The sequence below is a fragment of the Postia placenta genome (genome assembly GCF_002117355.1).
Source record: "Postia placenta MAD-698-R-SB12 unplaced genomic scaffold POSPLAscaffold_24, whole genome shotgun sequence".
Lineage (NCBI taxonomy): Eukaryota > Fungi > Basidiomycota > Agaricomycetes > Polyporales > Adustoporiaceae > Rhodonia > Rhodonia placenta.
In genome coordinates, this window is record NW_020169855.1 from 21,675 (window position 1) to 45,937 (window position 24,263).

The 24,263-nt window shown below is 51.7% G+C and overlaps 5 protein-coding genes across 5 annotated transcripts; 2 read left to right on the forward strand and 3 right to left on the reverse strand.

Moving 5' to 3' along the window:
* Window positions 1-1,626: 1,626 nt before the first annotated feature.
* Window positions 1,627-3,969, reverse strand: POSPLADRAFT_1160411 (hypothetical protein; the record flags this gene model as incomplete). The annotated part of the gene is made up of 14 exons (XM_024487542.1): window positions 1,627-1,778; window positions 1,839-1,867; window positions 1,922-1,954; window positions 2,009-2,242; window positions 2,292-2,321; window positions 2,379-2,576; window positions 2,627-2,693; window positions 2,744-2,988; window positions 3,057-3,235; window positions 3,293-3,390; window positions 3,447-3,490; window positions 3,541-3,632; window positions 3,687-3,784; window positions 3,831-3,969. The coding sequence occupies 14 exons, from the start codon at window positions 3,967-3,969 to the stop codon at window positions 1,627-1,629; spliced, it is 1,638 nt and encodes a 545-aa protein (XP_024333015.1).
* A 1,520-nt stretch (window positions 3,970-5,489) lies between these two features.
* Window positions 5,490-7,584, reverse strand: POSPLADRAFT_1050753 (hypothetical protein; the record flags this gene model as incomplete). Its single annotated transcript, XM_024480056.1, has 5 exons — window positions 5,490-5,909; window positions 5,969-6,025; window positions 6,067-6,515; window positions 6,576-6,715; window positions 6,770-7,584. The coding sequence occupies 5 exons, from the start codon at window positions 7,582-7,584 to the stop codon at window positions 5,490-5,492; spliced, it is 1,881 nt and encodes a 626-aa protein (XP_024333016.1).
* A 1,753-nt stretch (window positions 7,585-9,337) lies between these two features.
* POSPLADRAFT_1160336 (hypothetical protein) lies at window positions 9,338-10,341 on the forward strand (the record flags this gene model as incomplete). The annotated part of the gene is made up of 4 exons (XM_024487530.1): window positions 9,338-9,359; window positions 9,411-9,863; window positions 9,922-10,017; window positions 10,055-10,341. The coding sequence occupies 4 exons, from the start codon at window positions 9,338-9,340 to the stop codon at window positions 10,339-10,341; spliced, it is 858 nt and encodes a 285-aa protein (XP_024333017.1).
* Window positions 10,342-12,156: 1,815 nt separating this feature from the next.
* POSPLADRAFT_1160373 (hypothetical protein) lies at window positions 12,157-15,961 on the forward strand (the record flags this gene model as incomplete). Its single annotated transcript, XM_024487536.1, has 10 exons — window positions 12,157-12,742; window positions 12,793-12,972; window positions 13,029-13,090; window positions 13,140-13,275; window positions 13,339-13,448; window positions 13,501-13,605; window positions 13,655-13,949; window positions 14,008-14,199; window positions 15,640-15,779; window positions 15,800-15,961. The coding sequence occupies 10 exons, from the start codon at window positions 12,157-12,159 to the stop codon at window positions 15,959-15,961; spliced, it is 1,968 nt and encodes a 655-aa protein (XP_024333018.1).
* Window positions 15,962-19,258: 3,297 nt separating this feature from the next.
* On the reverse strand, window positions 19,259-21,645 carry POSPLADRAFT_1160489 (hypothetical protein; the record flags this gene model as incomplete). The annotated part of the gene is made up of 14 exons (XM_024487553.1): window positions 19,259-19,410; window positions 19,470-19,498; window positions 19,551-19,583; window positions 19,632-19,865; window positions 19,927-19,956; window positions 20,013-20,210; window positions 20,267-20,333; window positions 20,395-20,645; window positions 20,713-20,891; window positions 20,952-21,049; window positions 21,110-21,153; window positions 21,209-21,300; window positions 21,362-21,459; window positions 21,507-21,645. The coding sequence occupies 14 exons, from the start codon at window positions 21,643-21,645 to the stop codon at window positions 19,259-19,261; spliced, it is 1,644 nt and encodes a 547-aa protein (XP_024333019.1).
* Window positions 21,646-24,263: the final 2,618 nt, after the last annotated feature.

Sequence of the window (24,263 nt, forward strand, 5' to 3'; positions counted from 1 at the left end):
CCCGACGGCTGCTGGACACATTTTGATGGTCGGCCAGGACAACAAGACATGATCAGGTTCTTGTTGCGTATACAACCAATCTTGTTCGATGCGTTCGTCGAAGGTACTTGCCTTGAGTACAGGCAGTGTCGTCCTGACAGATGGATCGGCACCTCGCCCGGCGAGTGGGGTGAATAAGCGCCGACCTCCATGGCGTATTGTGGCGGCGTCTTGGAACATTGGAACACCAAACGATCACTCGAGGTCGCGACGAAAGTGCGGCGAGCGTCGGCACGCAGCTCCCATTCGGTGGTCCTCAGCTCAGTCTGAGCAAAACGGGGGTGCTCACCTAGTATGTTGTTGTGCCACCGAGGCGGCTCATGCGCACCGCATGTCGCCGCAACACGCCGATGAATATCCGGACCTGCATTAATGTGCGACTAAAGCGTGCATTCCGAATGCCTTCTTGAATGCGCGCTTTGAGTATAGGCGTACTAACATATCCAGAGCCATAGGCGGAAGGCAGGATAACAGATAATGCAACAGGCTGGTGAGCAATTGTAAACCTTATAGATATTGGTATTTCCCCTGATTAGGTTGTGCACCTATATAAGGTCGCAAATATAGATCCCAGATCTGGCTGCTCTATTTGCCGATAAGTAGCACACATTTGAGTTCCGCGCGAGACCGATATCAATCTCTTCGCCGGGGCAGACAGTGATAATTTCGTACCGCATAATAACAGCCCAGAAGGATCAAAAATTGTTCGAGAGCCGGTGCGTGCCTCGACAATGTAGGGAAACTCCAGTCGTGGGGCAACCGATCGAGACGGGCGCTTGTACACTTAAAATATACAAAACAGTCGTTTGCATGTGTGTTCATATCTATTATGCTACTGCTACGCCCATATCACACTTCTCGGGCTCATGGAATCACGCCGTGGGTCTAGCTTTAGCAGGCAATGACCTCAACTCTTAAGGCAAACATCAATGGTAGCCGCCGTCTCAACCCGCGGGCTGCAGACAATACAAGATGATGTCGGCTGCAAAGGTACTCCATCAACATTGATTGTCCCCTTTGGGGTGACATACGAAAAAATTGGAACGATACAGAGAAGATTAGCATGGCCCCTGCACAAGGATGACACGCTTTCCCGGAGTGGTAGACCTACGGGTCTCAATATTTATTTTTATTCTGCTCGCAAACAAGCACACTGCTTAAAGCGACAGGCGGGCTTCAAGTCGCCATTATCAGCCTCACGCACCATGTGCGCTTGTTGACTTGCTTTCATCACCCTTACTCTCGTGAGTCCTACATACTTTGCTAAAGTAAGTCATGTCTCATTCAGCTATATCAATATCTCTGTAATCTACGCTGCACTGGCTGGCATATGCATCCAATTGTATTCGTATGTTGAATTGTGTGTTGAGTGCGGCACTTGACTTCAGGTCAATGTACTGACAAGGACAGAGCTCACGGTCAAACAATAGACCATTTCGAAAGCACAGAATACAAATAGAGCAAGAAATATGGCAAACCGAGTGGTAGGAAAAGGGGGAATCGCATCGTACTGTCACTTCCATGGTTATCTCGTACAACCCGTGTCTGTACATGTCATGACAGCGATGCCTGTGGGAACGTCGTAGATCAGGCTTTATATAGCCCCACCTTGAGGGGCAGTTGGGCCAGATCGCTGTCCCTCCCAACGGTCGGATACCATACACCCGAGACATTCCACTCAATCGGCTTATCCGTCAACTCGAAGGTAAAGTTGGACAGCATGACGGACAGAACGACCTCTGTGAATTCAAATGTAAGAACGAAGCGTAACCAGTTGTAGCTCAGGACAAGACACTTACTCATCTCCATCTCCGAGAATTTGAACCCGCTACATTGATGGGTAATAAATATCGAGTCGACCGAGCTTGCAGGATCTACTTACATGCATGCGCGCTTGCCTCCGATGAAGGACATCCTGTGCACGCGGTGTTCAGCACTAGGTCGCAGTCCGGTTCTCTCCGCGACTTACAAATTGGAGTAAACGCCGGGTATCGAAGCCTCGGTCACGGCACGAGGCAGAGGGGAGAGCCAACGTTCCGGCTTCCACTCCAGCGAGTCCTCGCCCCACAGAGATTTGTTGACGTTGCACCCAAACGTGCCGATAATAAGCTCAGTACCCTTAGGGATAGGAATCTCCTTGATCATTGTCCCGTCTATGCCGCAGATCGGTTCAGACAATGGCAGTACTGAATCCTTCCTCGGCCTGCGTCACACGTCAATGGTTGAAGGTAGGAAAATGACGCTGCACGTACGCTCGGATCAGAATTGTCACCGGGGGATACCTACGGAGGGATTCCATCTTATGCTGCATATGGAGCAAAAGCGCAAGTATGGCTTACCGTCTCAGAGTCTCCCGACAGACGGCGTCTAGCAGAGGCAACTTGTTCAGCACGTCGTATGAGATGTCGCCGTTTCCTGCACTAGACTTGAGGATTTCTTCGCGCAACCTCTCCTGCATCTCTCTGTGCTCGGCTAGCAGATGCAAAATCCGACTCAACGTGTTCGAGGTAGTGTCAGTAGCGGCCGAAACCAACAGACTGATTTCGCCAGTGAGAGTGGGCTACTGCATGATTTTGAAGTTACTGACGACATCTGAGCAATCAGCTCGTCCTCTGGCAGCCTATCTTGCTCTGACGCCGCACTGTTCGCCTTGACTAGAAATAAATTAGTACGTTGGATAGGGACTGAATGTCCACGGACGTACTGAGGATACTCATGATGTCCTTCCCTTCGCCAACTTGGCGCAGTGTCGCTTCGTCCCCTTTCGCCAGCGCGGTCTTCTTCTTGCGGAAGATTTCTCGAGATTTCTCGTCCATCGTGTCGACTACATCCTTGACGTGCTGTACGTGGGTGTTGGGAAACATGTCAACTACAAAGCGGCGGAAGCGCCGCGGTCCCAACTCCATCAGGATGTCTAGGTACCGGCGGAAAAATTCGACCTCGATCAGGCTGGTGCTGATTGCCCATCGACGGACGTAAGAACGTGCAAGAAATTCACGACGCGGAGGGACACGCACTTCATCGCCTTGATAGCATCGCCATATGTGTTTCTCGTTTCCGTGTTAACCGCTAGAGGATCAAACGAGTATCCGAGACCCCCCTGCCCAATGAGCTCCAGCGCAGCGCGACCTGTCCATTCCAACACGTCGACTTCGTTCTTACCCGATTGCACTTTTGCACGAACTACCTCTCGAAGCTTACGATGTGTGTATAAGTATTATTCTCGAAGGTCATCATGATCATGAGCACATACCTTGAAGATGGTGCTGTAGAATATGGGTAGCATGTGTCGCATGTGACTAACCGAGAAGACTGGATTGAGCATCTTCCTCTGTTTACGATGATGTTCGCCTTAGTGTGCACTGTAAAGTGAGTTTCATTCCGCTATATGAGTTACAAGAACATACCTGCAGTCGCTAGCAGGCAGTCCCCGAACAACAGCTTCATAGATCTGCGTGTTCCATCAGATCTGTCGGCATATACTTGGGCAAGTCGGCTCACGCAAAGAATGCATCTGTCTCCTCGTAGACGGTCTCCTCCTTGATGAGCATAGTGTGCAACGCCTTCGGATCCGAGATATACAACATCTTGTGCTAAGGCGCTTGATGAGCTAGCGGCATGCAGCATAAATGTATGATGAACCGTACGCCGCAAACGGCTTCGAGTCGCACAACAGGGCCATAATTCAGTGCAACGTCTTGCTGAAATAACTGCCCGTGACGGTCGAAGAACTTCATGAAATTACCTGGAAAACGTCAGATCCTGTCTCGAATCGAGTTGAAAGGGATCACCTTTCAGCCAGGAGTTTGACGGTGGTCCAGGTATGTTGCGTATAACGTGGTAGCTACTGCGCTGGCGGAATTGTGTTCGCAGCAGCCAGGCAGCGCTGACGAAAAGCGCACAACATAGTAGAAGGGTAGAATCCGCCATGGCTCAGTCTTCCTACGCAACGTGCACACACAGTGCACCGAGGTAGGCACAAGAAATCTGGGAGTGCAGCATGGCCTTCTTATATACGCCGGAATTTGACGTTACGTGGTCAAAATACGCGTAAGCGAGTTCCTTCCACACGCATCGGTACCACTTGTGGTTCTTTCGAAACAAAAAACACTTACCTAATGGGTCATATCACTGTTTCTATCTGTAATTCCCGCGATCCCGCTTCTCAAGAAAATGTTCAAGTGAACAGTAGGGCCATGACTGAAGTCCATCATCACTGGTAGCGATGATGGACTTCAGTCATAAGTTGCATAACGCAACGGGCCTGCCTTAAAAATGATTCAGGAGCAGTAAGCCATTCTATGAGACGGGCATAGCTGTTGGTCCCCAGACGTTTTTCCAATCAGATGCGGGGGCTAGAATGTAATTATAAGGAATGACGGGATTTAGTACTCACAAATTGAATCAGATCGGCGAGATCCCTGGTGCGGTGGTTTCTTATCACACGAATCAGTGTGCGCACACCTCCCACGGGGCCAAATGACCTGTTCAGTGTTGACAAACCGGGCCCGAGCTGCGCGCCAGTTACGTGCATCGGTCTTACCTCAGGCCTTGCTTATGAAGATTCGCATACAATGAACCGTGGGAACGTTAGGCAGCGAAGTTCGTCGATTTCTCGTTCAGATGATATATTCGCTGGCACAGTGCATCTTGCAGAAGAGAGACGGCTAACATTGCAATGTGGGTGCGGAGGTGGCTGAGGGCGCCAACTCGACACGCTCGGAATCTGTATACTTGGTTAGCACCGATCATCTCTTGATCACTCCGAGCAGCTCTCGAGGATCCCTCGAGCAAAACAAAGACATGCAAAGGCTAGAACTTGTTTGGCTTACTTCTAGCACAGACGGCAACACGCTACGCCCAATTAAGCCTGAATCAGCGTCAATTTCCGGAGGTCAGACATTCTGGAACATCAACCTCACACCGTGACGATACGAAAACTTCCCCTCGCAGCTTGCGGCAGGAGTCGGCAATGGCTTCATGACTAATGGCCAGATTGAGGAGGATATTGGCATCGCGTCAACCAGTGCTTGCGGAAGCAGCCTAGAGAGACGGGGAAGACCTCGACGAACAGACGAACATTGAGGTCACGACTTGGAATGCGGCGAGCGATGGGTGGAAGGTCGGACGTGATCTGAAATGAAGGGAGACCGGCTCATGGGTAGGTGTGGGCGCGGGTTGATGAGTCAGGTACGTGTGGTCTACATCTTGATTTGAGTTGTACCAATGACATGCAATCGGTCTTCAATAACGCTCATGCAGAACATCAACATCGTGGCCAAACGCAAAAAGACTACTGACGCAGGAAACAGAATTCTGTAGGCCCGCTGGGCTCAGAAATAACGGATCCAAATACACTACCAGGAGGCCCATTGTTCATAATGAGTGCGCAACGAAGGTGAGTAGACGTCCATTAGCCATGTACAGCGCCGTGTTCGGTCTCTACTATCTCAGCTCCAGCAATACCGTTCCATGCAGCTCTCACACACGCCACTGCGTTCGATCCTTTCCCGCCTCCTGGATCTGTCTACAACAGCGCACGCTAGACACGCCGGCCATAACGGGTCCTTTTCCAGCCCTTCTGGTATACCCTGCGTAGCGATATCGAATGTCTGGGAGAGCATTTTGTCAATCTCGTCCGCGGAGTAGGTGAATTGTGCCGTCGACGTGTTCGTGAGCGGCGGCTGCCCCAGCGGCGGACCGCCGTTCGCGAGGTAAATGACGAGCGGCTCCCCGGACTCCACAGTGCTTTCGCACCCGAAGAACGTGGGGCGTTTCGTGAGATTGTACTCTAAGAACGTAGATTCCAGCGGCGGCACTGGTGGGAAGGAGTATGTGTCGGTGAAGAATGCCACCCGGTCTTGCGTTGCCTGGAGTGATACTAGAGTTCAGATCAAGACCTCAGTCCACCTACACAATCATCACGCACGATTATGGACAGCCCTGCCGTCCAGTTGTCCTCGGTGTCCGCCGCCTGACGTCTATGCTTAACATCTGTGGTTTCGGCATGGGGCGTGGACGACTCACAACGTCAATCGCAAAGATGACCTCCACATTGCGCGCCTTCACCAGAAGCGGCATGAACGGTACCGTCTCACCGTCCTCGCCACCGTCGACTAACTGCAGCAGCGTCTCGTTGCTGTCGATGTACGTAGATGGAGCTACACCATGGAATGGATTGGGGACGATCGCCACGTCGAGCTCTACTTTAGACTCGGGGATCAATTGCGAGAACGCCTCGACCACAAGTTCCATAACAGCTGCAGCAGCCTTATACGCTAGGTTAGCATCACCCACAGGCGCCCCTGTGCGTTGTGAGCTTACTGAGGTGTTGTAAACGTTATATGCGTTCGATGACATCGCCTCGATGAAGCACAATTGGTCAACGTTGGTGGCACACAGGCTGTCGTTAGGAGAGCCCAAGTACTCGGTTGGAGTGAAGGCGGAAAGCGTAGGGTCAAACGAGCCAAACTCAACTATTCACCGCAACGTCAGTTCACATTATGAGATTCCTTCTGCCGCGAGATTGTACTCACAGACGTTAATCTCGTAGATAGGATTCGTCAGCGGCACGTCTATGTCGGTCTCATTGAGCACATTAGACTCATTTCCGTTTGGCGAAAGTGAGTCAGCGATGATGATTGGGAATGGTTGTGCGTAATTCGCGAATGTGTTCCTGTGCGCAGATATTAGCACCTCAAACGCAGGCTGCGGAGATATCACGACATACAGGTCAGCAATTGAAGACAAGGTGAGTCCCGCACCGTGTTTCAGAGTGTCGTCCCAGAAATTGCTGGCGTCGGTTCCATTTACGAAGTGTCGCGAAAGCGTTCGCGCCCATACATCGCTGATAGTCACTGGGAATCCTGCGCTGTGCTTCCCCATGATCTCGGCAACAACATCGAGGAGATATACGCCGTCCACGAGTGGATCGTCGCTGGGCGCCAACAGATCAAACTGCGTCAGCCAGCCCCCAAAGCTGTCCTTCCCGGATGCAGAGGGGCCAAAAATGAGATCTGGCAAGGTGGGGAAGTTTGCCTGAGCAAGCGACGTGACAAGCCAGCTGCCCCCAGACAGGCCGGCAAGGTAAGTGGCCGCTTGGAGGAGACCGCCAGTTCCTGCTTCTACCGACGTGGTATTGCGACCGTCGAGGGTGTTTAGCACGCCAGCCCCGAAGATCGCTGCCCTGTAGCCGCCGCCGCTGGTCACGATCCCGAAGTGCGGGTATCCACGTTCTCCATAGGTGCCGCCCAGTATATCTGTGACATATTCTGGGAGGTTTGTTACACCTGTCATGCTCTTGAGTACTGCCGCCAGGTACGATCCCCATGCCCCAGGCAACACTTCAGATCGTCTGCCTGCTACATATGCGTGTTCTCCATCGCTGAGAGATTGGTCGACAGTGCCTACCTCCCTTAAAAGAGATACGCCAGACGGGCACGGCGTAAGCACTGGCGCATAAGCCACTGATGCCGCTAGCTGACTGGCTACAGGGAGCGGGATGCAGCAGAGAACGGCAGACAGGAGTAAAGCTAGATGCTTCATGTGCCGTCCAGTATCTGGAGGTGGTCGAAGCAAAGGGGAATATGCACGGCGCTTGAAATGCAGAATGCTTTATAGCGATGCTACTAGCCAAGTACAGGGGCCATTACGTCGGTTCTATATATGCGGAATGATCGTGTGAGCAATGTGCGCCCCACATGGATTGCCCAGATTACGCGGAAGATGTCCGTACCCACGTGTGTCGTAGTAAGCAGCTGTGCACTTCACTATGCATATATGTCGTCAGGTCTGAGGATGTGGCCTGATGAAGAGCGCCAGTAGGTCAATGTCCGAACTGGCTACATATGGCTTTTTCACGTCTAAGTATAGGTGCGTGCGCTTAAAAGCCCGCACGAGACACGAGCACCAACGTGCATCAACCCGGGGAACACATGATCGGTGCAGGTTTTACTTTCCGCCTAGCGCGGACTGCGCAGTGGCTGTTGCTGATCCGTGATCGAAAATGTCTGGTGCCATGTGCGCTCGATTTTGGAATGTAATTTCAGGCTGTGGAAGTCTGTCTGAGACCCAAAGCTAGGACGATCGAAAAGATTATGTCGCGTTTGTCTGAGCTCTGTCAGACGCGTAAGGAACGTACAGAGAGGCTCGCGCAAATTCTGCTATGTACTACAAGCAATGTCAAATACGATGGCATGCGCTCGCCACAATCCCAAGTTTCAACAGAGGCCTACCTGTCACGCTGCATGCGGGAATCATTACTCTTATAGTAAAGATAAGATTCTGAGTACCACTGAGACATTTCCTGATGGGAAACGTGGGCATGTTGTCCATGGTATATCATACATAATTCGTGTTAGCTGGCGACTGCGACTTCGATAGATTGGATTCTTGAAACAAATGACCGAGCAATATGGTCCGGGGATCACCTACCTGATTTCCATCATTTCCTTGCAGCACTCCCGGACACTCATCTTTAAGTCAGCTTCTGATCGCAAATTAGTGTATGGAATATGGTGGTGTCCGTCCCTGAGACGCTCTAATTGACATTGCGGATTTTGCACGGGTATGGAAGGAGTCAAATGAATGATAGTAATCTTCCAGGCTGTTCACGGCGTATGGACTCGTATCGAGTCGCTACTTCTCCCACGTGCGGTGTAGAGCTTGGACACAGGAGGAGTTTTCCTGCTCGTGGAAGTTATGTGACTGGAAGAATTGATAAGCAAGCCACGGCTCTGGCTTCGACCTGGCTTAGTACTATTATTCGTATTGATCAAAGGAGACCAAGTACATATAAGGATGGGTTAGGGATGCATCAAAACACGATTACGATTTAAGTCCATTGTGCCTCGATCTTCCTTGGCGTTCTCTACTAAAGGCTTTTGAGCTTCCTAGACCATCCAAGGCAGAGTTGCAGTTTCCTCATAGGGTGCACCATTAGTGAATGATCAAACAAAATGTGTTTGCTATTCAGCGACGGTAAATCGGAGTCAGCATTCCTTCTATCGCCTTCAACGCCGTCAATCCCCATTGACCGACAATGCTTAGCAATACCCGACGAAGTCGGCGTTTGTCACGAGGATCAAAGTTTGCGTGAGCTGTCGCGCTCATGTATTCATTCGCCCAAAGCCGAGTCGCTCGAAGGCGAGTGGTAGCATTCCGATGCTCGGCATATCAGTAACAGCCAGTGTGGCGTCGCATCCTTCATGTTCTCACATCGTAGCGCGCAGCGCAGAGTATAAATGCCAGCGTATGACACAGACGAGGATCAGCAACCGCCAACATAGCACCAAGCAACATGTCTCCTAAAGTGTGGTTCAGTGAGTGGTTGAATTATGACTCTTGATTGATCTGTACTGACGTGGAAACAGTCACCGGATCCTCTACTGGGTTCGGGCGCTCCATGACAGAGCTTATTCTGAAGAAGGGTGACATCGCTGTCGCCACCCTGCGCCAGCCCGACGCCCTCTCTGACCTCGTCGCAAAGTATCCCGCGGACCAGCTGCTCGTTTTGAAGCTCGATGTCGCCAAACCGGAGGAAGTCAGCGCTGCTTTCTCCAGCGCAGTGGCCAAGTTTGGTCGTATCGACGTCGTGTTGAACAACGCGGCATACTTCGCGCTCGGCGAAGTGGAGGGTACTCCAGACGAGATAGCTCAGTACATGTTCCGTGTGAATTTCTGGGGGGCGATGTATGTCAGCAAGGAGGCAATCAAGGTCTTCCGCGAAGTAAACAAGCCCGCCGGAGGACGTCTGCTACAGATATCCTCGGTGGCAGGCATAATAGCGACCGCAGGACTAGGGTATTATGTTGCCAGCAAGCATGGTGAGCCTGCTGCTTGATCGCGTCGTATTCTCCGTCCAATGCTGAAGTGACTCTGCAGCACTGGAGGGCTTGAGCGACACCCTAGCAGCGGAGATGGACCCCGAATGGAACATCAAGGCAAGTTGCCTTCCCCTTACGCAGAACGCCGCACACCGTATGTTTACCATGCCATCGCTAGGTCATACTCGTAGAACCCGGCGCGTTCCGCACGAACGCCATAGGCAATCTGGTCAAGCTCCCACAACCACCTGCATATATCAAACCCACACTCCCGGCGAATATCACGCGAGGCCATCTGCAAACGCCGTTTGGCGCTGACCCCGACAAGGCGGCCGAGAAGATGTATCGTCTCTCAGAACTACACGATCCTCCCCTGCACTTTCCCCTCGGAAAGGACGCTGTTGTCGTCATGAGAAAGAAGATTGCTGCCATTTCGGTGGACTTCGATCAGTATGAGTCTTGGTCGGACGATTTGTGAGGCGTCTGCAATGGCGTTTTCGCCACAGGCGCAAAGATTCGTTCAGAGTATCAAGGAGTACGAAGAGTAGTAAAACAGATGGATTCACACCTGGAACAGAGAGTATCGAGAGCCTGTCGTGCTGCACATATTCATCGCGCCCGACTGTGACGCCCCTGAACGGTTGAAATGCAACACGGCGTGATCATGTGACCGTGTCTCCCGCTCACGGCTGTTCCGAGTCCGTACGGATTCAAACATCAAGACTACTAAGGGTGCTGTGCCTGTATGTGAGGTTCTCATAGGAAACGAAACACAGCCCGTTTCATCATTTTGTACGGATTCTGGTAGCTGCGCCTTCTGTTGTGTGACAAGGGGTATTGTGGGCGAGCTACTCGGAAGCTGTCGAACAGTACAACTTTGCGTGACCATGACCAGAAGCAGGATCGTGGAGTGAATATGCGTTCCTATTTGCCCTGGCATCGAGATGTTGCATGAATCGTTCTCCGAGCTGAAGCCAACATGTAGTCTAGTTTGTGAGACCAATTGCAAGTGGGGAAAGACATGAGATGCGCATCTCGATCCACCTCAATGGTCGGCAGACGCCGGGGGACATGGCTCTGTTGTCGCGGCGACTGCCGAGTCGTTGAATCCCACCACCAGCACTGAGCAAACCCAAACGCACAATTTTCCTAAGTACAGGTTCGCGGAAATAATGATTGGTGTATCAACTAACACCGGCAATTCGAGCCTCCTGGATATAGGTGGTAGGAAGTCACGCCGAAAATTCCCATATTGCATGGACGTTCACGTTGCCGAAACGTCGACGCATCTTGATGTTTCAAGAGGTCTCTTTTGACTACTCCGAGAGCCTCATTTTGTGGAGTTTGCGTGGAACCCTCCGTCTGACGCACTCACCAACGTCACTCCCTGACAAGTACTCATGAATCGTGGTGTTTCTAGTCGGCACACTTCTACGGAAGCGCTAAACTCTAATACACATCGCTAGCTTCAGGTGCATCTAATCTGAGTGTTTCATACTGTCACTATGACTGCTTTGTCACGAACGGATTGCCCATCGCTGCTTGCATTCTAAATATCGGTCTGTATTAGTCTGCTGCATGGAGAACACAGGTTCGTGGCGCCGGATGGCAACATTAGGCTCTCAGCCGCTGGATGCACAAGTGGTCTCCTGATGTTAATATTCCGCGTGATACAGTGTATATCTTGTGCGCCTGAGTCGCCGCCACGCTATCTCCGTTATCTCGATGCTTTGCCGTGGGGCGGAACCGGGGTTCCTTTAGCACTCACCACTTCCTTATATACTGCCATTCGGCGTCTACATCCCGGTAGGTGCCCCGCTTCCATGCATCCTCACCCACGCCATTGGATATCCGAAGGTACGATCAGAATCTTCGCTGGTAAGAAGAGCTCACAGAACTGTTCAACCTGTAGATTGCTGTAGATTGCTACGCTGCTTCCAATGATGGAATCACAGAAATTGCCGCAGACGTATAGGTCGCAGACAGGCAGTGAGAACTCGGTCTCTCCGTCTCAGCGACGCTTCGTGACATGGGAGTGCCACTTCCGAGAATGAATAGGTGTCAACATTGTAAGCGCCAAGACTACGAGACGCCTCTCTGCTTCAGAGATGTTCCGCAGCCTCGATGGAGAAGTGCTCCGAAGTCGAGCTTCTCGCTAACGTAACTTCTTATCGGTACACTCCTCCTCGATAAGGCTCCTGGCTGCTTACACAGCATCGGAGTACGCGAAGGTCTTATAGCTCGCGCGCAACCTGCACTTGTTTGCTTTCAGAAGTCTTCTGCCGCCTCAGCAATGTCGACCACGGACGGAGCACAGGTTCTCTCGCAAGGCACGGGCTATGGCGTCGTTCTCGGCATAGGCTTCGTGTTCGCCGTGATTATGATGGGCCTCTCGACGCTGCAGAATCGATACACGTCCTACAAGATCGCGACCTCGGAGGAGTTCAACACCGCATCGCGCTCAGTCAAGCCGGGACTTATTGCGTCAGGCATCGTCTCCGCGTGGACGTGGGCGGCGACGCTTCTGCAGAGCTCGACAGTGACGTATGAGTACGGCCTGTGTGGTGGGTACTACTATGCCGCGGGCGCGACGCTGCAGATCTTCCTGATGGCGGCGCTCGCTGTGCGCGTGAAGATGATCGCGCCGTACTGCCACACATATCTCGAGATCGTCCATGCGCGATATGGCAGCGCGGCACATTTCATGTTCGTCACCTTCGGGCTCGTGACCAACTTGATCGTGTCGAGCGAGCTGCTTCTCGGTGGAAGTGCCGTCGTGAACGCGTTCACGGGCATGAACATATATGCCGCGAACTTCCTTATTCCAATCGGGGTCGGGATCTATGTGATCCTTGGTGGCCTTCGCGCTACCTTCTTATGTGAGTGCTGATTATAATCAATTGTGGCGCCATGCTCACTTTCACTGTAGGCGATTACTCACATACACTCATCCTCATGATAATCATATTATACTTCTGGTTCTACACTTATACCGAATCTGACTTGATTGGCGGCTTTGAGGGAATGTACCGTCTTTTGCAGCAAGCTGCCGTAGAACGACCTGTGGCTGGCAATGAGCAAGGCTCATACATGACTCTCAAGTCGAACTGTAGGTCGCAATATTGGCTCTGTCTCATATGCTTTCTGATGGTCGAGTCTGCCTAGATGGACTTGTGTTCATGGCGATCCAAGTATTTGGTGGTCTGGGCACCGTGATGCTCGATCAGGTATGGTTTTTGAAGAAGGATCCTTAGAAACGTTTCTTACAATTTCTAGGGATACTGGCAACGAGCAATTGCGTCAAAAGCAAAAACGGCTGTGCGCGCGTACCTGATGGGGGGCGTCGCCTGGTTCGCCGTTCCCCTCACATTCTCCACCATCATGGGTCTTGCGGCTGTCGCACTCGCCAACAGTACGCCACTGTATAATTCTCAGGAACTATTGTAGTGAAGCTGAAGTAAAACCCTGATTGCAGACCCGGCATTCCCATATCCAGGCGGTCTCTCTTCAGCCCAGACCGATGCTGGACTTGCGTCTCCGGCTGGCGTCGTTGCGCTGTTGGGTAGCGGTGGTGCTGCCGCTATGGTAATGTTACCGCAACCTGGCATGGCATGTCGTGCTCACATGTCTTCGCTAGCTTATTTTACTCTTCATGGCCGTTACATCCGCAGCGTCTTCGGAGATGATCGCGACGTCATCTATCCTAACATTTGATCTTTACCAAATCCACATCAAGCCTGACGTTAGTTGCCCTCTCATCTATGCGCTCCCTATACTGATGACGCCTACAGGCATCCCCTGACTCCCTCATCCGCGTCTCGCACATCATGGTCGGCGTGTGGGCGATCATCATGTCCGCTGTGGCGTGCCTCTGGAACGGCATTGGCATCTCGCTCAACTGGCTATTCCTCTTCTCGGGCACGCTATACACCGCCGCGGTCGGGCCTATCGTTTTCAGCATCATCTGGCGCAAGCAGACGAAAGCGGCCGTTATTAGCGGTGCGCTCGGTGGTGTGTGCATCGGCATTATCTGCTGGCTCGTCGTCGCGAAGACGTACTACGGCGCCCTGACGATCGAGACTACTGGTACGCTCCGTTGTATCTGTCCATACTGCGCGCGCTCACATGTGAGATCACCCACCAGGCGAGATTTACGCGACTCTGGCGGGGAACATGGGCTCCTGCTGTGCCGGCGCGCTCATATCTATTGTCGTCACACTCATCAAGCCGGATAACGAGTTCGACTGGTCAGAGACGAAGAAGATCAACCCGCGCGGGCGTGCGATGGACGTCGAACGCATGAAGGCTGCGCAGTCCTCCCCTAAGGATGTCGACGGTCCGAGCGCAGATGGGTCCATCCACGAGAAGGACAGCGAGAAGGCGGATGCGCTGACACGGACGTCGTCTATCAAGGAACCTGAGACACCAATAGATGATGCTGAAGTCGAAGACTACGAGACCTTGCGAAAATCCCTCAAGGTTGCGACGTGGCTGTCTGTCTCGATGAGCTTTATCATTATATTCGTGCGTGATGATCGTCGATTATCGAGCAGACTACTCATGTTCGTACCACAGATCATTCCAATCCCAATGTTCCTGTCTCATTACGTGTTCTCTCTACCGTTCTTCAAGGCGTGGGTCATCATCTGTGTTATTTGGCTGTTCATTGCCGCTTGTATCACGTCTGTATTACCGCTATGGGAGAGTCGGGGCGCAATGGCTGACATTGGAAGAGGGGTCATTCGGGACGCATTTGGAGGAGGTCTTGGGCGAAAGAGAGCTCCACCAGTGGTTGCGTGACCTGTGTGCCTCAACCGTAGAATAGTGGATGATTGTATTACTATCGATGATTAGATAGAATAACTAGGTGGGATTCATCGATAAACGACGGTGATCTTGTGGAATCCTACGTAGAGACTCGCTGATTGATTGAGGGTCAACAAGATAGGGCCCAGCCACCAGGTCAGGCGTGACACACTGACAAACCGCAAACAGCCCATCTTTGATGAGGTCGCTCCGATCGAGTGGTCCTCCTCCATCAAAATGATCGCAAGTTCGAAATAAGATATCTCGATCACGCTCTTTCTGAGTCGAGTGCACCATTTTCTGCTGAGGTCTGCTGGCAGCTGCCCTAATGATCAGAGGTCCTGCACACTCAAATGTACAGCCCAGTACCATTCCCGTCATGTTTTGCCACGTCTTTCCCCTCTAGAGATAGCCTGATAGAGAGGCACGGTGCTTCAAGGTGAAGTTGGAGGACGACACAGTTATCTGTCGAACGTAAGCACGGCGGATATGGGATATAGCTGATGTCATATGTCTCAGTGGTCTGTCGCTTGTCATGTGAGGTGAGCGAACTTGAACCGTTCGAATGTAACGGAGCGACTGACAGGTGATATCGTCACAGGAGAATCGAACTACCGTCTAGGCGGAGGGGGACATCACCGGTCATCGTCTAGAGTGGTGTCTACTCACTACTCCCCGTGCGCGGACCATCCTAGCACCGTCACACAGCTAGATGCCCAATTTATGCCCGTCTCCTCACCCGTCGTGGCTACTATGCAATCCCCCGGTGTCCCCTACCCCCATCCACTCTTTGACCTTGCAATTGTACAACATCGTAATGAATACTTCAAGCGCTACTATATTTATGCCACGCTCCTCGTCCTGCTCATGTGGGGACTTCTCCCAATATACTGGGCCTCACTCGCATATGCGCCAAGCCATGAGCACAACTTGAGAGCGTGGGTTATAGGCCGCGATGAATCTACGATAGCTACCGGGATTGTCACTGCTGTGCAGCAAACCTTAGTATGCTCAGATTCCTCCTCCACACTCGGGTGGCTGATAGTGAACGGTGGCGATACAAATACCAGCTCCAACGACAACGTCATCACCGCTGTGCTGCATGAGCAGGTCTGGGCTGCCATTATTAGTGGGTATTCTCTCTCTTCTATAAGGCTCGTATTGTCAGCTCTCAAATGTACATGGTCTACCAAAAAGCGACAGCCAATCCGCTCTCTGTCGTCTCCGGTGGACCCGGCAACCTCAACATGAGGACCATCTCTGCCTACTATGATGAGGCCTGCAACCAGTAAGTCGCGGACTTTTACATCGTCCCTGCTATTATGTCTCTCCTGGCGTCCGCCACGTTGGGTGACAATGCAAACCTCATGGCGCAACTCCTCCGGCGAATGCAGGCAACCCGACTGCGCTCGCCGCCTCTGCGCGCGCGAGCACTGCAACCCGGGGTCTAGGTTGATTTGTACTCTGCAGCTGACAGTTTGCTATGACTACCCAATCATGATAGGTACGTACTTCGAGCACCACGAGACTCATCGCGCATACCTCTCCGTCACGCTGACCTGACCAAAATTAGGCGAAATAAATGCAAAAACTAAAACAACAAATGCGACGTACAGTCATGTCGGTATACACCCTCTCCGGGACATGCATGCGAGTCTGCCCGGAGACCGCAACGAGTTTACATATACTGATTGGCGAGGCATTAGAGGAGTCACAGTGGTTGCACCCGTCTTTTTCCAACGTCTGTACGTCCACGACGGCGACGGCGATGAGCTGCGTTCGCCCATTCTCCATGGACAACAGTCTCAAGTGTGGCAAATGCAGGCCACGCGGCCTGCCGCCCCTCATGGGCCCTCCGAGAGGCACCGAAGCCGATTCTAATGACAAAACGTGCCATCACATGCGGCTCACAACGTTGTAAAAGCTTACAGGCGCATATTGTCGCTGTCCTAACTTGGCCTCGACGCCACTCGGACCCAGTTGGACCCATTGTTCTGCGGATTCAGACTCCGCGAGCCTCATGTCCATGGCACTTCGCATCACCGCCATCAGGGGGTAAATGGAGAACCGGAGGGCCAAGGCCCGCGACTTGCTGCCTCGTGGGTCGAACAGACCTTAGTCCGAGAGTATAAAACGACCCGCATTTCTGCGCCCTTCCTCATCTCTCTCCCTCACCCACTCCTCCGTTTCAGTGTCTCCACCCTCCCTAAGCCCTCCTCAATTATACCCAAGACCTCAAGTCGTCCGAGTTATCGCTAAGCTATTTAACATTTGTTGTCTGCTCTTTCATGTTCTTCCGTTGTGGCTGCTGTCTCATATGCTTGTGTCTGCCTGTCAGCTTATTTTGTATAACTTCCTTTCATGTGTTATCGTTCTCACCATGTTGCTCGCCCATTTGTTTTCCTGTTCTCCGTCATGTCCCGTCTCTGCGCCACATCGCCGACCTGGTCCAAGCCACAAGTCCATTCTCGATCTCTGGCGACCTCGTGCTTCGGTATACGACGTCTTCTGCTGCTGTGATTGACTCGCATACTCTCTGGACTTGTGCTGGGTGCTTTCGCTTGTCCGCCACACCTTCTGTCTGCTCTGGCTTGTCTCCTCAAACTCAGTACTACGGCTCCATACTGTGGCGGTGTGCTGTGTCAAGGTGAGCCAGTTGCCACACATATCGCACACCGAGTCCTGACATTCGCCACAGTTATAAGGCGGCGGCGAGTACCCATCAATAAGGCTATATGCTAGGCAACACATTCAACAGATGCGGCGGTCCGAGGCTGGATGTTGGGGTACAAGGCTTCGGTGAGTGCTCGAACTGTGTCAAACACGAGCATACTCTCTAATGCTTGACATCTCAGGCGACTTCTAAGATAACCTGGCTACTCGTCTGCTTCTGGCCGCCGCTTGACTGTCTGCCTCTGCTTCTTGGTCGCCTGTCTCTTGCCGTTCTCGCTTCGTCTCTGTACTGTGCTTAGCTACTCCGAGGCTGCTCTACGCTACCGACATGCACGACCACTCTGGGCTTCGGCGACTGGCTTCTGCGCTGACTCTCGACTCTGTCTCTGGCTGGCTGACTGCGATAGATTTTTTGTATGCTGCCGATATCCCTGATCTGCTTCTGCTTCTTCTTTCGCGCTGCTTTACTGCGTGGCTTATCCCTGGCTATTCTGTGGCTGGTCACTACTCGTTCTTTGCTAACACTTTCACAAATGTTTTATACCCACGCGTGGATGGTAAACGTTGTGTTTCTTCATTATACACCTCCTAGCTCACTCGCCGTCTTCAGGTGCGATCGGCCCGATCCATACGAATCCTACAGTCCTCAATGTCAACAGACGGTGAGTTTTATCATTCTTTGAGTGCACTAACCCTGTCTATAAGTTCTTAGTTCTATTTGTCTGTTGCCTGCGTTAAGCCCAGGCGATGGGACAAGGTGTTCTTGACTGTTGCGCCTTTCTCGCTGATTGCTCTGTCCACAGCCTCTTCAATTACTGCTTTATTCAGGGAGACATTCACACTTTCCGCCGATTGCCAAGTACGTTGGCCAGTCGCCGTCAAAGTGCGTTGTTGTCGAGCATTGCCGAACATACCGCGAGACTGAACACTTCCGCTTGGTAGAATCGTATCTCCCCTTCGCCCTCTCCGTATTTCCTCACGTCTCTGCTGCCGTCCGCTTCCTTGATCGCCTCCTGTTCTCCTGTTCTCACGTCTCAAGGGATTCCTGACCGCAGGCTGCCGACGTATCAAGTACGATCGTGCGAACATAGCGAGGTGAGTCCCCCGAGGGAGGGCGAACGTTTTTGTTCGTCCTGGCGCAGACCTTTTCGTGGTCCTCGGGATAAGTACTCTCCGGCTCAAGAAAGGTGTATCAGCGCCCAATACACGTCTATTGATGTCCTTCATCCTGTATTGGGTCCTGATATACTGTCGGTTGGGGAAACTAGCATGCGCCTCAAGATTCCTTATAGGACTCCCTTTCTTACATTTACTTACCCTGGCGAGGCACTGTGACTTTTTTGTCATAATGGCCCATTTGTCGCACTCTATGTCCTTGTGGAAGTACCACTCCCAATTGGATGTATATATGCATGACTATTTATCCACTACAGGCCGTTAGAATGTCCAACGGCCGATCTTACATACCTGCCGTCACATTGACCCACCGGATCCGCACCAAGGTTGTATAGGCGCCCCATTCTCCAAGCGCCCGAATGTAACGGTCACAGTGCGGGCGCTTTACGGACGTTTAGTCAAGGGGACGCCTATACAACTGGGGGTGGGTCAGGTACGAGACAGGTCGTCAACGTCCTCCACAGAACACTGCTATGTGATCATCGCTGGCTAACAAAGTTATTCCTAGTACGCCTTGACGCTACAACTCATCGATTCGCGGCGGGTTTATGTTGTCGAGACCGTGCTGTATACTATACTACTGGATTATACTGATGGGGCACCTTGCTTGAGAGGGTTGTAGCCGGTTCATGGATCGAGTTGCATTTTACGCAGTAAATCACATCTGGTTCATGACTACTCTGTGACGCGAGAGCTGCTCTATTCGAACATACACCGAGACCCCGCTCCTCAAAGATGCATCACGGTTTATACAGTCTCACCTTGAGCGGCAGCTGCGGCCGGTCGTCGTCCTTGCCGACGGTGGGATACCAGACCAAAGCGACATTCCATCCGATCTCCTTCTCCGTCAACTCGAAAGTGAAATTCGACACCATCACCGCCAGCACAACCTCTTTAGATCATGGATAGACGTTAGCGGTAGAAACGGAGTACAAGGTGTAGTACACTTACTCATCTCCATCTCAGAGAACTTGAAGCCGCTTTTGTCATGCCTATGAGAAAACAGTATTCGAAGAGACGGGATGAACTTACATGCAAGCGCGCTTTCCCCCGAGGAACGTCATCCTGTCGCACCGTCAGTGGTTATCGCATTCCTCTCATCGCATGACTTACAAGTTGGAGTATACACCTGGAATAGGGGCGTCGTTGACCGCGCGTGGTAAGGGGGAAAGCCAACGCTCCGGTTTCCACTCGAGGGAATCTTCTCCCCATAGCGATTTATTGACATTGGATCCCAAGGTGCCGATGATGATCTCTGTTCCCTTAGGAACCGGGACATCTTTGATTATCGACCCGTCGAGTCCGACGACGGGCTCAGACAGAGGAAGCACCGAGTCCTTTCTAGGCCTATTCAAGGCCTCAGTCATTTAGGGAAAAAAGTAGAAGCAGGGACGGAATCTGCACGTACACCCTAAGCAGTATCGTCACAGGAGGATACCTAGAAGCCAGACAATCAGACAGCGGAGCCTACATAGCCACCAAGAGAAGGCTCACAGTCGAAGAGTCTCTCGGCAGATGGCATCCAGCAGCGGCAACTTCATAAGGTCATCGTACGAAAGATCGCCCGTGTCTGCACCTGCATGAAGCAGTTCTTCTCGCAACTTGGATTGCACGTCGCTGTGTTCAGCCAATGATTGCAGGATACGCGCCAGGGTGTTGGAAGTAGTGTCCGTGGCTGCGAAAACCAGGAGTCTGGTGTTCAGGTCGTGAGCGAAACATGAATCTAAGAAAGTGGACAGTGTACCCACGACATTTGAGCGATCATCTCGGACTCCGGAAGCTTGTCTTGCTCTGATGCCGTTGTGTTCGCCCTGACTACCGCAAAGACCGATCAACGTCAGTGATATGGTGAATATGTGCTGAGAGATAATCGCACGGAGGATGCTCATGATGTCTCTCCCTTCACCGACCTGACGAAGCACTGCTTCATCTCCATTGTTCAAGGCGACCTTCTTCTCGTGGAATATATTCTGAGATCGTTCGCTCATAGTGTCGGACACATGTTTGACGGTCTGCAGGTGCGCGTTGGGGAATAGGTCGACGGCCAGTCGGCGAAACCATCTCGGGCCCATCTTGACGAGGTGTGGTGTCAGTTGGCGTAGTTGCTCTATGTTCATCATGGCAGGGCTTGCGTGACACAGATATACAAGTCAGCGGCTTGTCTGGGAGAACCACGGATGATGGAACCACGTACAGCAGCGACTTGATGGCATCTCCATACTCGTTCCTAGCCTCCTTTTCCGAATCGAGAGGATCGAAAGAGTACCCTAGGCCGCCTTGTCCTATAAGCTCCAGAGCAACGCGTCCCGTCCATTCTAGGACGTCTATCTCCTTCTCTCCCTCGCGCACCTTAGCGAGAACTACTTCCCGGAGCTGTGAAGTCATCATGAGAACGTACGGAGAGAATCAAAGTTCTTCAAAAACAGCGCCTACTTTAAATACGACGGTGTTAAAGACTGGCAGCATGTGACGCATGTGGTTGACGGAGAAGACCGGAGTGAGCATTTTCCTCTGTCGCTTGTGAATGTCGCCTGCAGATAGACAGTGAAGTATAAATGAGAAGGGCATACGTTGTCGAGGGCAGAGCGTACCTAGACTACCAATGAGACATTCCCCGAAGATCAAGTTGTTGGAGCTGTGCATTCCCTGTTAGCTCTTGCCGCACAGTCAATGATCAAAGTCTATCTCACACCAAGAATGGTTCGGGTTCCTCAAAGACGTGCTCTTCTTTGATAATGATCGTATGGAGCGCCTTAGGGTCTGCGACGTATAGTATTTTGCGCTGCGATCATTCAGTCAAGCAGCTGTCCATGATCGAACTGCCTAGCACAAATTCAACATACCCCGAGAGGACCTTCAAGTCGCACAACCGACCCGTAGTTGAGGGCCACGTCCCTTTGAAACTCTTGTCCATGGCGCGTGAAGAATTGCATTACGTTTCCTACACAAAGACGTCAGTAGTGGTACTCTAATAAGCCTGTGACTTACCTTTCATCCAAGATCGAGATGGAGGTCCAGGAATGTTACGCATCACATGGTGAGCATTGCGGTGTTTGGACTGCCTCCGTACGAACCACATTGCTCCCAATGCGAGTAGGCCATAGAGCAGCACGATGGGAGCGGCCATTTTGCGGGCGCGCACGTAGAATCAAGACCGAATCACGGACGGTAGCGACTCAACGCGGAAAGCACGCTCTTATATAGCGTAGATTGCCCTTCCTGATAGAGACGATCGAAGGAGATACGTGCATCGCAGCCTCTGATAATCTTGTAGAGCTGATAGACGTTGGACTAATGCTTGCGCGTCGCTTTGCGGAAACGGTCGCAGACAAAATGAAGTCTGGCAGTTTGATGCACCACATTAACTTCACGCGGTGACGTGAACCAAGAGATTGACGGCGATAGTGTAGGCCATTGACGACACACTGAACACGGTCGACTACAGTCGTAGAGGATCTGGTTCATTAGTATAGACGTGATAAAGCGGGACATATTTACGTGCCTCTGGCAGCTCACATCGGGCATTCTCGAGAAGCAGGGTTTATTTCCATGACAATAAATGTGAGAGATGTTCCGGATAAAATGGAGTAGCCAACCTGAATAGCTTGCGCAAACGTGGGTCGCCGGACATGGATATCCGAGCCGGCGCAGCATGAAGGAATTGTCTACTTTGCTCTCAAGAGACCATCACGTGGCATTGAAAACGCTGAAAGGCGTTAGATAGAGGCTGAGCTAGCGCTATGATGTTTTTGTAGTCTCCCCTAGGCAGCCGATAATAGAGCGCCCGTTTTGATGGTTGGAGGATGGTTACTCTATAGCGTTGTTGGCACAACTGCGCCCAAGCGCCATGCCAATCTTGGCGCGCGCCACTATGGCGTAGCGATTGGCGATTGGCAATTGCTGGTGCAACTCGGAAAGGTCAGGCCTGGTTCAGACTCGGAGTAAAAATCTCGAGGTAGAATCTCTCACGCAACCTAACATTTGTTGTCTCCCCCATGCCCAAGCCATCAACAAAGGAGCACGCAGTTCTCTGACCGACGAAAACCTAGGTCTGTGATTTGAAGTAGTGAAGTGATGTTCGGAAGGGTGCTGAAGCGGAGGAAGCTGGGATACACAAAGACTGGGAGAAAACAACTTGTGAGAACGACGCCGGAGATCCCGCCGGCGGAGACCGTCCTCGATGGACGGGGATCAAAGAATGATAAGGTTGCGCACCGATGGCGCTAACACTTACTTCCTACACCGACGCGCGTGGCTCGGGCCTGCAGCCACGCTTGCCCGAGATGCCCAAGAGTCAACTCACTGCTATCGTCTCGGTCTCTAGGTGCACTGTAAATATTCTTTCTGGGCGCAAATAAATGCCATTTTCCAGTTGTGTACGGTTGGCGGGTGGGCGCAGGTCCAACTTCGTGCCTCAACCACTGATCGGTCCTTGCCGGGGTCCTCAGTGTGACTAAGTTGTAACGGTAGTGGCAGTAATGGTCTATGTATTTTTCCATTATCGACATTGTATGTGATATCCGCGCCTACATCATGCTTATGTAACATATCTTAGGCAGGTAAATCATCCATTGGAACACAAAAATAGAATATGTACCCAAGACAATTACCACGATAAGATAGCCGAGCATATGGTATCAAGCAATGCTCGGTTTGCGTGCATTTGCGTGAATGCGTGATTTCACCATAGTACATAACTTAAATGTGCAAGGAACCAGTATATGAGCAACTTGACTAATATTCTTGAGCACATCATGATGCACAATTACTGCGGTGTTGAAGTAGCTATATTTATTTAAATTGTAGTCTAGAAGCAGAACATATAAGACTAGAGGGCGACATATATGGAGTTGAAAGTCATGTATATTTACAGAGTCGATTCAGCAGGACATATTCGTACCTTACGTAATCGGACATTGGCATAGTACACTTAGTGCCGTCGCACCTCAAGCCTTCAGATCTCAGTGCTCGCATATTCTTCCTGAGCGCCGAGTAACTCATTTGCTCGTATCATATGGTGCGAACAATGCTCATACCTTGAGAATATAGCATAGGCTTATTAGGTCTCCAAGCATCTAACACTCAGTTATGATTACCTAAGCTCACCATCTTCCATGCTGCCGATGCCGTCGAGCAGAATCTAGCCCTTTTTTGGGTTACGTAATGGTCCGTCTGGGGTTCTGTCACGCTGAGATCTATCACGGGGTACCACACGAGGCAGGACCCCATATCCAGTTACCATATCTTGACCTGCGCCCACCCGCGAACCATAGTTGTGCCATGCTTGCCAGCAATCCCCATGGGCCTCTGCCAGACCTTGCGCCGCGCTGGCGCTTGGCGAATGCCTGAACGAGTTTCGCGGGCCACGCACTAGCCAGAGCGTGCCTCTCCAGGCCTCTCCGTTCCTTTTCCCTTCGCATGATTTGATCCTCTTGCCAAGAGCATAGCTGGGTAAATCCGAGGCTCATCAAAGAGCAGTGTACTCCAGTCGTATGGTTGCCACAAAGCTTGGTCGTCGACAATAAACAGCTTGAGACCAGCGCGATACTGTAAACTTCACTTGTGCGTTGGATTCGCCCGTGTCCTTTTGGACAATCTCTCTGAATCGGATCGTCCCCAGGTCTGATCGCGCAACAATAGGTGCTGATGTCGTACTTTCGGAGATGATCAGCAGCCGCTGGCTGAAGTAATCAGCGTTAGACCCATTCTGTCGCTTCGGCACAGACGTGGAGATTCACGTGGTGC